General features: G+C 60.9%; 2 protein-coding genes across 6 annotated transcripts in view; both read right to left on the reverse strand.

The window, feature by feature from the left end:
• The window catches only part of TBC1D24 (TBC1 domain family member 24), a 23,687-nt gene extending 16,599 nt beyond the window's left edge, over positions 1-7,088 (reverse strand). For 3 of the 5 annotated variants that reach the window (XM_059415618.1, XM_059415617.1, XM_059415613.1), the window contains exon 1: positions 6,986-7,088. The gene's annotated coding sequence lies outside the window, so the exon portion shown is untranslated. Of the gene's footprint in view, positions 1-6,422; positions 6,552-6,985 lie in introns of all 5 variants that reach the window. The other 2 variants (XM_059415614.1, XM_059415616.1) reach the window with 2 other exon arrangements.
• Positions 7,089-7,118: 30 nt separating this feature from the next.
• On the reverse strand, positions 7,119-10,924 carry NTN3 (netrin 3). Its single transcript, XM_059415620.1, has 6 exons — positions 9,717-10,924; positions 9,457-9,645; positions 9,220-9,369; positions 9,034-9,084; positions 8,832-8,906; positions 7,119-8,576 (listed from the first exon to the last, which is right to left on the reverse strand). Exons 1-6 carry the CDS (start codon positions 10,642-10,644, stop codon positions 8,236-8,238), a joined length of 1,734 nt encoding a protein of 577 aa, XP_059271603.1. The 5' UTR covers positions 10,645-10,924; the 3' UTR covers positions 7,119-8,235.
• Positions 10,925-13,059: the final 2,135 nt, after the last annotated feature.

Raw genomic sequence — 13,059 nt, forward strand, 5'->3', positions numbered from 1 at the left:
CCCCCATCTGAGCTCTCCCTGGACCCGCCCCTCTCTATCTGGGCTGTCCCCAGACCCTGTCCCCCTTTATCTGACCTCTCCCAGGACTCTGCCACCCCGTTTATGCTCTCCCCAAACCCAGTCCCCCTCTGTCTGAGCTCTCCTCAGACCCTGTCCCCCTCTATCTCAGCTCTCCCCAGGCCTTGCCCCACTCTGTCTGGGCTCTCCTCAGACCCTGCCGCCCAGGGTCCTGGTTTCCTGGCCCCCCAACTCAGCTCAAAACCATCACTGCAGAGCACGAGGGGGCAGAGCAGGCTGCCTTGGCTCGATACTCCCCAGCTTTAGAAGCTTTACATCTCTATCACTTCATCCACATCCTGGTCAGCTCCAAAAGTGCCAGAGATGGGTGTCATGTGCACCCCACTCTCTCATGACCCCATCCAACGGCTTTTCATGATGCCCTTCCCTCTTCCCACCCCTCCCCCTACCCAGCGGCCCCGCTTAGCTTCACCTCCTCGCCCTAGACCTGCCTGTCAAGCCCCTCCGGTCTTCCCCGCTGGGCCACCAGGCACACCCACAGGTGAAGCCAGCCCCACAGCACACTTCTCTGCACCTGCACACCAGCTGGAGGGGAAAAATCAGGCTGCCCTGGTCCAAGCCCTCAGAGCCCCCTGGCCAGCAAGCTCTCTGATAGCTCCACACCCACCTGTGGCCCTCCTCCTCTGCCCTTAAGTCTGCATCTCCCCCGGGGCCCTGACTCTCCCCTCTCGGGCACCCCATCTGCCGTAGTGTCCCCTAAGAACCCACGGGCTGCTCTGGCCCTGTGGCTCCTTCTTCCTTCCCTCCCAGTGAAGCTTGTGGACAGAGTGGGTGTGCCCACCTTGCTGAGACACCCTTGGGTCCTTATCGCCCTGAAGCACGCATGGGTGACCCTGCTGCTCTCAGCTCTCCTCTGCGAAGGTCTCCCGCTTCCCACCCTCCTGACCCCTCAGCTGCCCCACCTCTCCTGCTCCCATTGGCCCGCGAGTCTTTTAAATGTGGCTTTCACGGGATCCACGCTCTGCTCAGCCTAAGATCCTCTTGTGAACTCAGGTCCTATACCTCCAACTGCTTTCTTGAGTGACGCTTACCACCCTGCACTCCCCATGACCAATGCAGCTCTGGGCTGCACTGGAAACCCTTCCTTGACCCCTCCCTTCAGGATCTGGTCCTGGTGTGTGGGGACCGGACAACTCCTGTGGAGGTGGCAGCAAAGCAATCTCCTTCACCTGCCTTTCCTGGCCTCCCAGGCAGGGCTGAGGGTGCCCTTGCTGCATGTGATCCCTCCTTGGGCAAAAACAGCTTTAAGTGTGGGCCTGCTGGTGTGAGGATGGGCTTAGGGGTCCAGCTCTTCCACTACATGATGATTTTTGATCCAGGGGCCTCCCGCCATAGCCAGTGTACCCGGGAAGGAGGAACCTAGAGACAGCAACATGGAGAGCAGAAAAATCCCAAACCACTTTAGCCCAAGAGGAAAATTTAATTCTAAATAGTAACAACAGGAACGTTTGCCAACCTGTGCTATACATGTGACCTTCCCAGCAGGTGTCTGCATATAACCGGAGTACAGGCTGTGCTCTGCCTCGACCCTGAAGCAGAACACAGGGATTTTCCAAATATTAATGGCAACTGGCAACTCCACAGTGACTACCAGGCAGCCAGTTCTGGGAAGCTGGATAGTGGCCTTCGCTGGTGGCACACGATGGAGGGCGCGTGCCAGGGACAAGGGGTGTAACCATTAACGAGGCATTAATCACAGCACAGCTGGCTGGCCTGTCTGCCCGTCTCCAGGCAGAAGTTCAAATGCAGGTCTTACCAATGACACCTGAGCCTAGGGCACAGGACCTGGAACAGGTCCTTGTTAGGCACTCCAAAGAGTCCCCTATGGCCCTCTGTTGGGTCAAACACATTTGCCCCAGCCTGGTCTGGCCTGGTCTGCCCACAGGCAGGGGCTAAGGCTGGAATGGGGTTCTGCTAATGCGGGATCTGGATCTTCCCAGCAAAACAGGGTCTTCCCAAGAGCAGGTGTGAGCAAACACCCTCAGGGCACGGGAAACATCAGCCAGCTACACAGAATGAGAAGCAGGAAAAGAGGTCTCGCCCATCGGCAGCATCAGAATTCCAACCAGTCTGAATCCCAAGCAAGGTGCCTGTCACAGGTGTGCCTCAGAAGGCTGGGCACAGAGCAGGTTCTCAAGCAAGTATTTTTAGACCTCACAACAAAGCTGGGGCGAGAGGGAGTCTTGCAGTCATAATCATTTTAATAGGCATTCAAAACACTTCCTTGGCACCTGGTACCAAGTGCTGGATACAAAGACACAAGCTCTCCATGAGCCGCTGCCCATGGGGACATGGAGGGATGGACCATGCCAACGGAGATGCAGGTGCGCAGAGAGGAAAGCACAGGGTGTCGGGTGCCTCAGCTGGGTCCTGCAGGACAAGGAGGCCCTGGCCCAGGAAGAAGTGACAACCTGGGCCCAGGACAGGGAATCAGGGGGCACAGCTACTCGGGGCAGTGAGCCCAACAGTCTTTAAGAGGACAGGCCACTGACCACCATCCACAGCGCAGATGACTAAACGTCATACAGTCCAGCTGCATGGGATCCCAGAAGCCAAAGGAATCTGAGACCAAGACCTGGCGTGTACTGGGCCGTGGGGAGGGACAGCCCCAAAGGGCAGGGAAGGCTGTCTGAGGCAGGAGGAATTAATGTGTACACTTGAGTCTTTCTAAGTCTGGCAGCTTTACCAAGATTTAAAGGCTAGAATGATCCTTGCTGGACAAGGAATTCCTGAAGAGAGAGAACCCCGGCAAAATGATACAAGGAAATGCTGAAGGGACAGAATGGGGAGGGAAGCGTTCAGTGGGAGCAGGTAAGAACTACATTTAAAATACTACACAGTAAGACTTTTATTGGTAACAGAATTGCCCATCAGTAAGCAACAGCCCTCACTGTGTGTGGTACCCAATTAAAATTGTGTAACCACTAGGAAGACACAGTTTCAGATTATGGGAAACAGGCCAAGCCATATATAGTATGTTCCAGATCACCTGTAAAAAGGGAGAGCAGCAAGGGAGGCTGGAGGGAGAAACCATGACCGCTCCCATGTGACCCCTGCCAGCAGGTCCTTGTGCAACACCCAGGGGAGACTGATAAGGTCCCACAGTCAGCTGGGGGGACATAACCACCATGGGACAGAATGAGATCTTGTCTCAGGTGCCCTAAGTGAGGAGCACGTTCCTTCACAGACAAAGATAACTTCTAACAGCCCAGTGTGCACTTATCTGAAGGCCAGACCAGTCCTGTGGGGTCCTATGCCACCTGAGGGCAGAGAGAGGCTCCTTTTGCAACATGGGCCTTTCCCCACCCTCTCCCCCTCAGCCCCCAGGTGTGGGAGAAGACAGAAGGGGCACCACACACTTGCTCAAGAGAGCATCGAGAATCTTTCCCAAGTCCTGCTTGCTGCTAATGCTGGTGTACCACACAGAAACTGGGGTCCCAGAGGTACAGCAAGGGGGCCTCGAGAGTTCTGTAACTTTGAATTGGTTTCTGGGTGTGAAAAACACTTTTTTCAGAGATCTAACTAAGAATGCTCTGAGGGGACCAACCCCTCGTCTACAGGGAAATGGGATCCTTTGAGATAAGTGACAATCTGGGTTTCCCAAAAGGCACATAAAGCCATGAGATAGGGAGGCCCCTGGCATCAATCATCTGATTTTGCACCTTGAGGATCTTACATTTCGCTCTTTACTCTAACCAACAAACTGGGGCCCTGTGACAAAGAAGAACCCCACGATCCTGCCCCCAGGCTCCCAGGCAAGGGCTTATGAATCAGACTTCCATTACCTTGCCCACTCTCTTCCCATACGGACATAAAACTTCAGATCCCTCCAGGTTTCTCTTGCTTACTCCATACACAGACCTGGGGAGACCCACCCCAGTCCTGCGGCTTCAGCACCACTGGAAGGAGTCCCGCGAACACTCCCCAGCCCAGGACGCTCTCCCTGACTCTAGACTAATGTACACCCACCTCCCACCCGGAAGCCTTACTGACCTTCAGCTCAACATCTCCAACCGGAAGTTGTCACCTTCCCCCAAACCAGCTTCCTTCTAGCACCCTGTGTGTGTGTGGCACGGGGCTGCCAACTGCTGTCACCCACTCTTGGAATGTTCCTTACGCCTCCCTTCTCCCTGGCCCTTCCCCTCCCTACAGCCACCTGTCCCATGGTCCCTCTCTCCTTTCTGTCCCCCGGCACCCTTCCTCTGCACTGGGGCTACATCTGGCTAGGGAGGCTTCTGTGGCCCCTCAACGGCTTCTGACTCAGTGCAGGCCTTCACAACCCAACACTGCTACCGCTGCCTGGTCCCCCCCACTGAGAGGACGATCATATCAGCCACTCACAAACCCGAGACCCTTTGGGGGCTTGCTTCCCACCGCTCTCAGGGTAAAGTTCAAACCTGAACCTGGAACTCAAACCCTCTTTCCCAGTCTGCCACCAGCCTCACTTTCCCTGACCTCTGGAGTCTCCCGAGGCCCTTCCTTCAACTACAGGGTGTGAGATCGTTAGGCCTTTCTCTCCACACACGCATGGTCCCTTTGCCCAGAAGCCTCTTTCCCTCACACGGCCTCGCCACATCTATTCTTTGTGAAGATTTAGCTCAAGTCCTTCCTAGGAATCCCTACGGAAGGGCAGCCAGAGGCTACTGCTCTCTCCCCTCTGCACAGCCAGAGGCTACTGCTCCCCACCACCAGCCCCACACAGCAGTCCCCTCCTCCCCATGCGGCCAGCTCCGGCACACGGACTCCCGCATAGGGCCTCCTTGTACCAAGAACAGTAGGATCTCGATAAATTTGTGTTAAAAGCATAATGAAAAGCACCGAATAAAGAATTCAAGTGGATTCTTAATAAAATGCCTTAGGTGTTTTTTTTCCCCCTCTGATACTATCTCCATTTGGGAAAGTGACACTTGCAACAGCCACTGAAAATGCGGCTTTGAGTGGAAAAGGGCTTCTTTCTTCCACGGACAGAGTTGTCATAACAGGAAAGGTATGCTTCAACGGGTAAAACATTGAACAGGGTAAATGTTAAGTGCTTTTTTATAACCTGCTTTGTTGTTCTTATGTACTTCATACCAGAAACCATCTAAAAGCAAACACTCAAATATGTCTTCTGAGGTTGGCTCAGACCACAACTGGAATTAGGAGCAACATGGTGTACCCAAGGTCACTTGGCCTGCTGGACGGTCCTGGCAGGTGCGCCAGGGCCCACCTGCAGGTGAACCTGCAGACTCGGGGGTGAATTTTATTACTGTTATGAGAAGCCTGTCCAGGTGACGTCTACGTTCCCCGAAGGTCACCCTTAACCCAGACGGGAATTACTGCGCTAGCTTCAGGACCTTGGTTCATGTCAACAGCTGTTCAGAGATACCCGCCTGCCCACTCCATGCCAGACAATAATAAGGGAGCAAAGATGAATGTGACGTGGCTCTCACCCTGTTCACAGGGAGAGACAAGCTTCCAAACAGACCACTTGCACCCGATAAGTGCTTCACGTAAAGACTTAATCCGAGGGCTGAGAAGATTAGTCGAGGACCAAGCTTCAGAGCAAAAGAAGTGTGTGAGGGGCTGCACCCCCGGCTAGGACTAAGTGCAAAACCTTCGTGAGATTCCCTGAACTTTTCTTACTTAGGTTTGCTTCTCAAAGCCTGTACCCCTTCAAATGAAGAGGACCTGCATGCTTGGCTCCAAGACAATTAAGCAAACAGTTACAGGGGTCTGGTGCAAGCCCTCATCCTCAAGTGGAGGAAACAGCTACATCTGTGGAATAATGGAGTTTGGGGGGGCAGAGGGGGTGTTTTTTGTTTTTTGTAATTCACCCTCTGACAGCTGACCAAATATACATCGAAATAATGAAAACCAGCTTCGAGTGCCCCTATTGACCCCAGAAAGGCAGACAGACTCCTGACTAGGAATAAGAAAATGGGCAAACACCAGAATGCCAGCATCACCACCACAGAGCCATTGGCCACCAGGCCTGTGGCTCCCGTGCACACTGCTATCTTCAGACTACTTGGGCCTCCCCATAGCCCAGGTGGCTCTTAGACAACCTTTGGCCTTTAATGTCAGTCCAGCCAGTGGCACTCCAGGAACCCCACAGCGTCTGTCCCTGTATGGAGTGAGGTCATCAATGAAAACCTACAGCCAGGCCACCAGCACCGGGGCCCAAAGAAAACCCGCACCGGGTGCAGCCTATGCCCAACCTCCAGCTATGCCTACTCCAGGCTCGAAAAGCACAGCGCCAGGGGCCCTGACGAAACGCTCCCTTCCGCAGGCAAGGCCTGGAGGATGGCTGCCGCCTAGCACAGCAGCCAGGCCAAGGGCTCCGAGGCTGGGCAGACAGGTACCTGGGCGGCAGGTGGGCGGGCGGGTCATCCTGGGGCAAGCAGAGGGCCCAGAGGAGAGCAGTTGCAGGTCTTCAAGGGCAGAACGTTATCAGAGAATCTGTTGCAATTTCGAGTCCAGGAGAGGATTTCCTACCCCGCAGAACCGGAAAGTGCCCCAAGAAAAGAGTGACACAGGAACAGCTCTTTCCGACGCTTTGCTCTGGGCCGACCGCGGACCTCGGCTGGTGGGGGGAAGGGGGGGCGTAGGCCCTGCCCCCGCGGTGGGCGTCGGGCGGGGCTGAGATGGGCCCCTGCCCTGAGCCCCTCGCGCCCGGCGCTCGGTCCGCGGGGCCCAGCCCGTGGAGGGCGGGCAGGGCCAGGCGGACGGCCGCGGGCCCCGGGCGCACGGGGTCCGGACCCCTACCCGCGCCACGGCCGGCCCCAGCGCCCCGCCTTGGACGGAGGCCCCACAGCCCTGCCCCACGTCCCCTCCCTCAGCACGCCCCCGCCGCGCTGACAGCCGGCGACCCGGCCCCGCGCCGGGCCGTCACGCCCCCCGCCCGCCGAGCCGACCGCGCACCCACCTCCGCCCGCCGCGCCGCGCCGCTTCTCCTCAGCTGGCCGAGCGACTGAGCGCGGGCCCTTCTGCGCACGCGCGCACGCGGCCCCGCCCCCGTCGAGCACGCGCCGCCGGCTGCCCACCCCGGGCGCCCGCGGGTCTCGGACGCGGCGGGCTCTGGGCATGCGCGCTGGCGCCCTGCCGCCGGGCCGCGGGAGCGGGCGTTGGCCAGAATCGGGTCCCTATGCTGAGGGGCGCAAGCCGAGTGGGCGGGGGATGCGAGGTCCAGCCAAAGGCAAGGCTGGGGGCGTCCGGAGCCGAGAGGGCGGCCAGCCAGAGTCGCCGCCCCGCCGGGTCACGCGTAGACCGGGGAACGCTCGTCTGCGTGGACACGACGTCCGGTCCCGAGCAGGCGGAGAGGGTGCGCAGGGGGTCCTATGGGCGGGACCTGACCTGAGGAGCCCTGAGTCCGAGGCCGAGAGAGACAGCCGGACGGAGACAGGACAGGGATACAGCAGGCCAAGAAAGGGGCCAAACTCAGGCAGAGACGCAGCGGGGACAGGGACCCGGACGCCCAAGCGGCAGAGGCAGGGCAGGCGGAGGTGACAGGCGGGCAGACGAGGACCGGAGGCGGTCGTCCTCGCTGGGGGAGGAGTCACAGCGCCCTCTGCGGGTCCCGGCAGGGGGCGGGGGAGCCGGTGCCCCCGAGCCCCGCGGGGATCCACGGGCGTATGTGGAGATAGAGTCCGTGAGGGTTGAAGCCCCCACAGCCCTTGGGGAGTTTTCAGACCTTAGGTGGGTCCTGGCATCACAAGTGGGTTCGTATCTGTTGGGAGAGGGTCACGGTGCCTTTTGGAAAGTTGAGAATGCGCTCTGAGGGGTCACTGCATCGCTGGTGGGGGAGTCTCAGCGGCCCTTAGGGTGTTCGCAGAGCCTCGAAGTGTAGTTCGGCCCCCCTGGGGGCTCCCAGCCTTCAGAGACGATCGCAGTGTCTCTTGGAGGGGGAAGATAATGCGAGGATGGGATGGCAGCTGCCTAATGGAGCCTCGAAGCAGCTCTCTGGGGCCATCACATCCCTCTCTGTCGGGGTGGGGTGTCGCTGCGTCCGTCACAGCCCTCGCAGGCATGGGCGCGTGGCTGGGGAGTCGCTGGGCACGGTCGGGGGAGGGCCTAGATGGCGACGCGCGCGACGCCAGCAAAGACTCCTCTGCGGGCGGAAGCAGTGGATGAACGTGCGCCTCGATGTGGAGGCAGCGCCCCGCCCGCGCTTCGGGCTCAGGCCGTCCCGCAGCGACCCCGCCGCTCACGCCGCTGCAGCCTCCGCAGGCGCCGCGTCCACGCATCGCGCCAGGGCAGCACGAGGCTCCCTCGGGTGGCGCTGAGCCCGGGCCCTCGGCCCCCGACCGCGGTCCCTGGCCCGCCGCCGAGCAGCAGGTAGCGGCGCCCCGGCAGCAGGCGCGGGCAGCCGCAGGCCGCGTCCCGCGCGGGCACCCACAGCGCGCTGCTCCCCCGCCTCGCGCGCTCCTCGCCGCTCCGGAACACTGCAAGCACGGCCACCGGGAAGCGCGTCCACGAGCCGCGCGCCTCGCCGCGCGCGCTCACCGCCACCTGCACCGCTGCGGGGAGGGCGAGAGGGGGTGGGGTCAAGTGGGGGAGTAGCCGTGAGGGGGCGGGTCGTGCGGAGGAACACCGCGCGCTAGCCGTGTGGCGAAGGGGGAGCGCGAAAGGGACGGAACCGGATGGCGGGCACTAAGCGCTGGGGTGGGGGTGTGCATCTAGAGGCCACCGGGAGCTGACAAGGCGGGAGCAGCGATAGTGGGAGGCCCAGGGAGGGAAAAGAGCAAGGCGAGAGGGTGAAGGCAGGAGCCTACCATAGTCCTTCCTGCAGAACTTCTTCAAGCTGATGCGGTAACTGCCCCGGGCTGGTTTGCAGTGCAAGTCGCAGTCTGGAGGGGGTGTGGAGGCTGGCACAGAATCCCCACCTCCCTACCCCACCCTTTCCTCCTCCCCTCCTTGAACCCAAAGCCTTCCCCCAAGCATACCAATCTGGGACCTTGTTCTGGGTCCACTCACCCTGGGGCTCCACAGGCCTGCTCTCCTCAGTGGGTCCAGGGGCAGGAATCTCTGCGAACAGGATGAAAGAACGGCCTACACTGAAGAGGGACCATGTGCAGGGAGGGCTCAGGGGACAAGCCGGTACCAGCAGGGAGCTGGCGTGGGTGGACTCAGCTGAGGAGGCAGGAGGGCAAGATCACTCACTAACACAGGGGGCCACTGGAGAGCGGCTCTGCTGGAAGCCAGGGGCGCAGCGATTACAGGTGAGGCCGGTGACGCCGTCCTTGCAGGGACACTGGCCTGTGGTCTGGTTGCAGGTTTTGCCAGCGGCACCAACAGGGTGACAGTCACATGCTGAGGACAGAGACAGGATGGTTAGAAGCCCATGTGGGGATGCAGGAAACAAGGCGAAGATATGCAGGTAGCTGGTGGCAGGCTCACCCCTGCAAGCACGGCGGTCACTCAGGGCACGCCCAGGGTCGCGATAAAAGCCTTCCCGGCAGTAGTGGCAGTGACGGCCTGCGGTATTGTGTCGGCAGTTGAGACAGACGCCGCCGCTGCGACGGCCGGACAGTCGGTACAGCTCCATGTTGAAGCGGCAGCGGCGGGCATGGCCATTGCAGGAGCAAGCTGCAGGAAGGGATGGGTCAGGGGCAGGCTGGCCTGGTCCAGGATCCCCAGGCCACCCTCCAAGGCCTCACCAAGGCAGGCGTGGGCTTCCCGGGCCGTGGCCCGCTGCCATGGCCTGTCGCAGTAGAAGGGCTTGCAGCGGCCGCAGTCGGGGCCCTCGGTGCCATGCTGGCAGTCGCAGATCAGGTGGCCCTGGGTGTCCAGCAGGCACCTTGAGGCATGCCCATTGCACTTGCAGCGCCCGCCCACCTGGAGCTCAGTAGCTGAGTAGGAGTAAGGGACCATGGCCATGGAGTCCCTGGCATCCCCCAGCACGGCAGGCCTTGTGAGCACTAGTTGAATGTCTGTGGCAGTCACCCAGTCTTGGAGAACTGGGCTGCTGTCCAGATCCAGGCCTGGTGGGCTTCCGTCCTGCACGCTGAAAGCCAGGAGGCCACCACCATCAGGCTGGACCTGGGGCTCAGGGAAGCACAGAGCTTCAGGCCCTGGGCCAGGTGGGCCATCAGCAGAGGCAGGTAGGCGGCCGTAGTCCAGGCCACAGCGGGAGGAGAAGAAGCCCAGTGGCGCCCAGCTGCGGCCATGGTCCTGTGACTTGAGCAGGGCCACCGAGGCCGGGGGCGCAGAGCAGAAGCGCAAGCTCACGAACACCAGCTCAAAAGCCTTGCCCAGGGGCACCGTGAGAGTCACATTGTGGGGCACCTGCGTGAGTGAATCCGAACGCCAGCACACAGGGCTTGTGGTGCTCCCCGCTGAGGTCAGGAGGGCGGCGGGGTGTGCCCGCCTCGGGTCCGAGGCATCACAGGCCCGCGTGGCCGGCCGCCCGCACGTGCTGGACGCCAGAACCTCACGGCCCAAGGCGGCGTTCACCAGGCCAGGCACGCAGCCGCGGGGCGCGCCCCCGTCGTCATGGCAGGGGTCGGCGGGCGCTGGCGGGCCCAGGCTCAGCGCGGCGGAAAGCGTGCCAGCGGTCAGCAGCAGCCCCCAGGGCCAGCCAGGCATGGCCGGAGCTGCGGTGAATCAGCCAACCCGCCGGGCCCCACGCCGCTGCCCTCGGGGGGAAAGAGCTCGGATCCGAGGCTCTGCCCGCTGGCCCGCAATGCCGCGCAATCCCGGGCGGCCCCAACCGGGGCCAAGAGGTGGGAGCAGCCGCGGGCACGCCCCGGGCCAAGCGCAACAGCGGGGATGCTGGCGCGTCCTCCCGCTGGGCCTGGAGCGTTGACAGGAGTCGCCCCCGCTCCCTGCGCCTCCGCCCGCGGAGGCCCCACCCGTCGCCCGCCGCTGCACTCACCCACCGAGGGCCGGGTCGAGCAGGTCTCCCGGCCTCCCGGGAAGGGCCGAGGGCGGGCGGGGCCTGGGGCGCCCGGGCCGCCGCCTCCTCCCGGCTGTAGCGAGGGCGGGCAAGCTGTGCCAGGAGGGGGTGGGGGGCGCAGTAGGCGCAAGCCTGGGCCCAGCCGGGGGCGTGGCTGCTCAGGCCGGGGAAGGAGGGAGGGGAGGGGAGGGGGCCTCGTCGGCAGAGCCGGAATCAGAAGCAGATTCAGACACTGGCTGGGCCAGCGGGGGAGGGGGCTGGGAGGCCCGGGAACCGGGGGAGGGGCCGGGGAGCCAGGAATGCGCCGGCGGGAGGGATCTGGAGGGGGCGGCTCAGCCACGCAGCCCGTGGGGGACCACCCAGCAGGGTCCCCGGCCGGCATCCAGGCCCTGACTGCTCCTGCGGCTGTGCCACGTGCTGGGCGGGGGTCTGGCCGCCTCCTCCCTCAGGCCCATCTGGCAGGCTGGGCCCTCCATCTGAAGGCTGGTGCCCTGATGCTCCCTTGGGTCTCTACAGGGAACACTCAGGGCTGTAGCAGCCAAGCAGGGCTGGTGGTTATGGGATGTCCCCAAGCAGAGGTTGGCTCCAGTAGAAAAAAACCCACAATTGGGACCAGGTCTGATTTTGAAACCAAGCTGCTCCAATTTCTGGCTCTGTGGTTCAGGCTCCTTAACCTGAGATTTAGTTTTTTTCGTCTGACTGTTACTCAACTTTGCTGAGCCTTTGGCGGTGGGGGCGGGAGGAGGGGTTGACGAGCTGCAAAGGTATTGGATGCAGCCAGGGAGGGACCCCACAGCCTTGAGTCCTTCTTGCTTTATGTTCAGGAAGGATGTGTCCTCCCGGTCTGACTGGAGCTCGCCTAAGTAATGAAATTGGCATATCCCACCCAGATCGGGCTGAACTCATGTCCCACAGCATCTCTGGGTCTCCATCTAGTTGCATCACCGAGATGGAGCCAGCCCCTAGAGCTGGCATGGAGGAAGCAGAAGCTGGGGCAGGGGAGCCCACTAATTAACTGGATCCCGTGGGGTTCGGAGTCTTGGCCAGCAGTTGAGGACTCCTGTAGAGGTTTGGGAGTGGAGTTTGGCCCATGGGGAGGGCCTGGTCACATGTGAGAACCCCTGAGCCTGGACCACATGCTGGCAGGTTTGAGTAGGGAAACTGAGGCAGGAACCCAGCTGGGCAGTCTGGGCCCCAGCTGGGAATGGGGCAGCTGCATCCGAGAATGACCCAGTCAAGAGAGACCAGAACTGCTCCGGATATAGACCACTTCCCCAGAACCAGTAAGCCCCTGATGGAGGGGGGCAAGCAGGAAGAGTGGGCTGCGTTCAGAGGGGCCAGGGAACACGGGAACGTGTGTGACCTGGGAGAAAGTGTGAAAAGTTTCAGTTCAGGCCGGGCCCAGCAGCTGATGGAGGTTGCCATGTGGATGCGTCTGGGCTGGCAGAGCTGCCTCTTCTACAAGAAGAAGGTAGAGAGAAGCAGAATCTCCTTGCTGTATAGGAGAGTAGGGACAGGGATCCCTGGAGCCTCCCAAGGGAAACCAAAAGAGAAGAGGAGGGGGCAGCCAGGAAGATAGGGTGATGGGGCACCTGAAGTGATTAGCACCTTCTGGTTAGTCCCTCACAAATGCAGGGGTGGGAATGCAGGGGCTGATGAGATCCTGGGAGGCTTGGGAAGAATCCAATCAGAAGGGCTGCTGGCTTCTCTCCCTTCTCCTTTAGCAGCAGCAGGGCTGCTGGGTCTGTGGGTCCCCTCTGCCCCAGGTGCCATGGCACCTAATCTCAACTTTGAGGTTAAAAAAAAAAAAAAAAGTTCCCCTTACAACGGATAGCCGCGAACAAATGAGAGTGCTGACGGGAAGCCCAGTCTGCTCCAGCATGAGTCAAGTTCAAAAACAGCATCTTACCAGCCACCCTCTTCGAGGTCTTTCTGATCAACAGCCTCAAACCCACTCTGGGGAGAGTGAGCCCCTGGCAAGAGAGTACCAGCTGCGACAGATCCTTCCAGGACCATTAGGAGCTAGACTAGCTGGCCGCAGTGGGGAGAGATGCCCAGGCCCAACACAAGGGTTCCACAGAGCCCGAGATGAGCCTCCAGGGAGC

This window comes from Mustela nigripes, chromosome 11 (genome assembly GCF_022355385.1).
Source record: "Mustela nigripes isolate SB6536 chromosome 11, MUSNIG.SB6536, whole genome shotgun sequence".
Lineage (NCBI taxonomy): Eukaryota > Metazoa > Chordata > Mammalia > Carnivora > Mustelidae > Mustela > Mustela nigripes.

Coding starts and splice junctions, on each gene's coding strand:
- NTN3 (XM_059415620.1), bottom strand. CDS start 10,644: ATGCCTGGCTGGCCCTGGGGGCTGCTGCTGACCGCTGGCACGCTTTCC. Junction 9,646..9,716: donor GGAAGCCCACGCCTGCCTTG/GTGAGGCCTTGG, acceptor CCCTTCCTGCAG/CTTGCTCCTGCAATGGCCAT. Junction 8,907..9,033: donor CAGGCCTGTGGAGCCCCAGG/GTGAGTGGACCC, acceptor CACCCCCTCCAG/ACTGCGACTTGCACTGCAAA.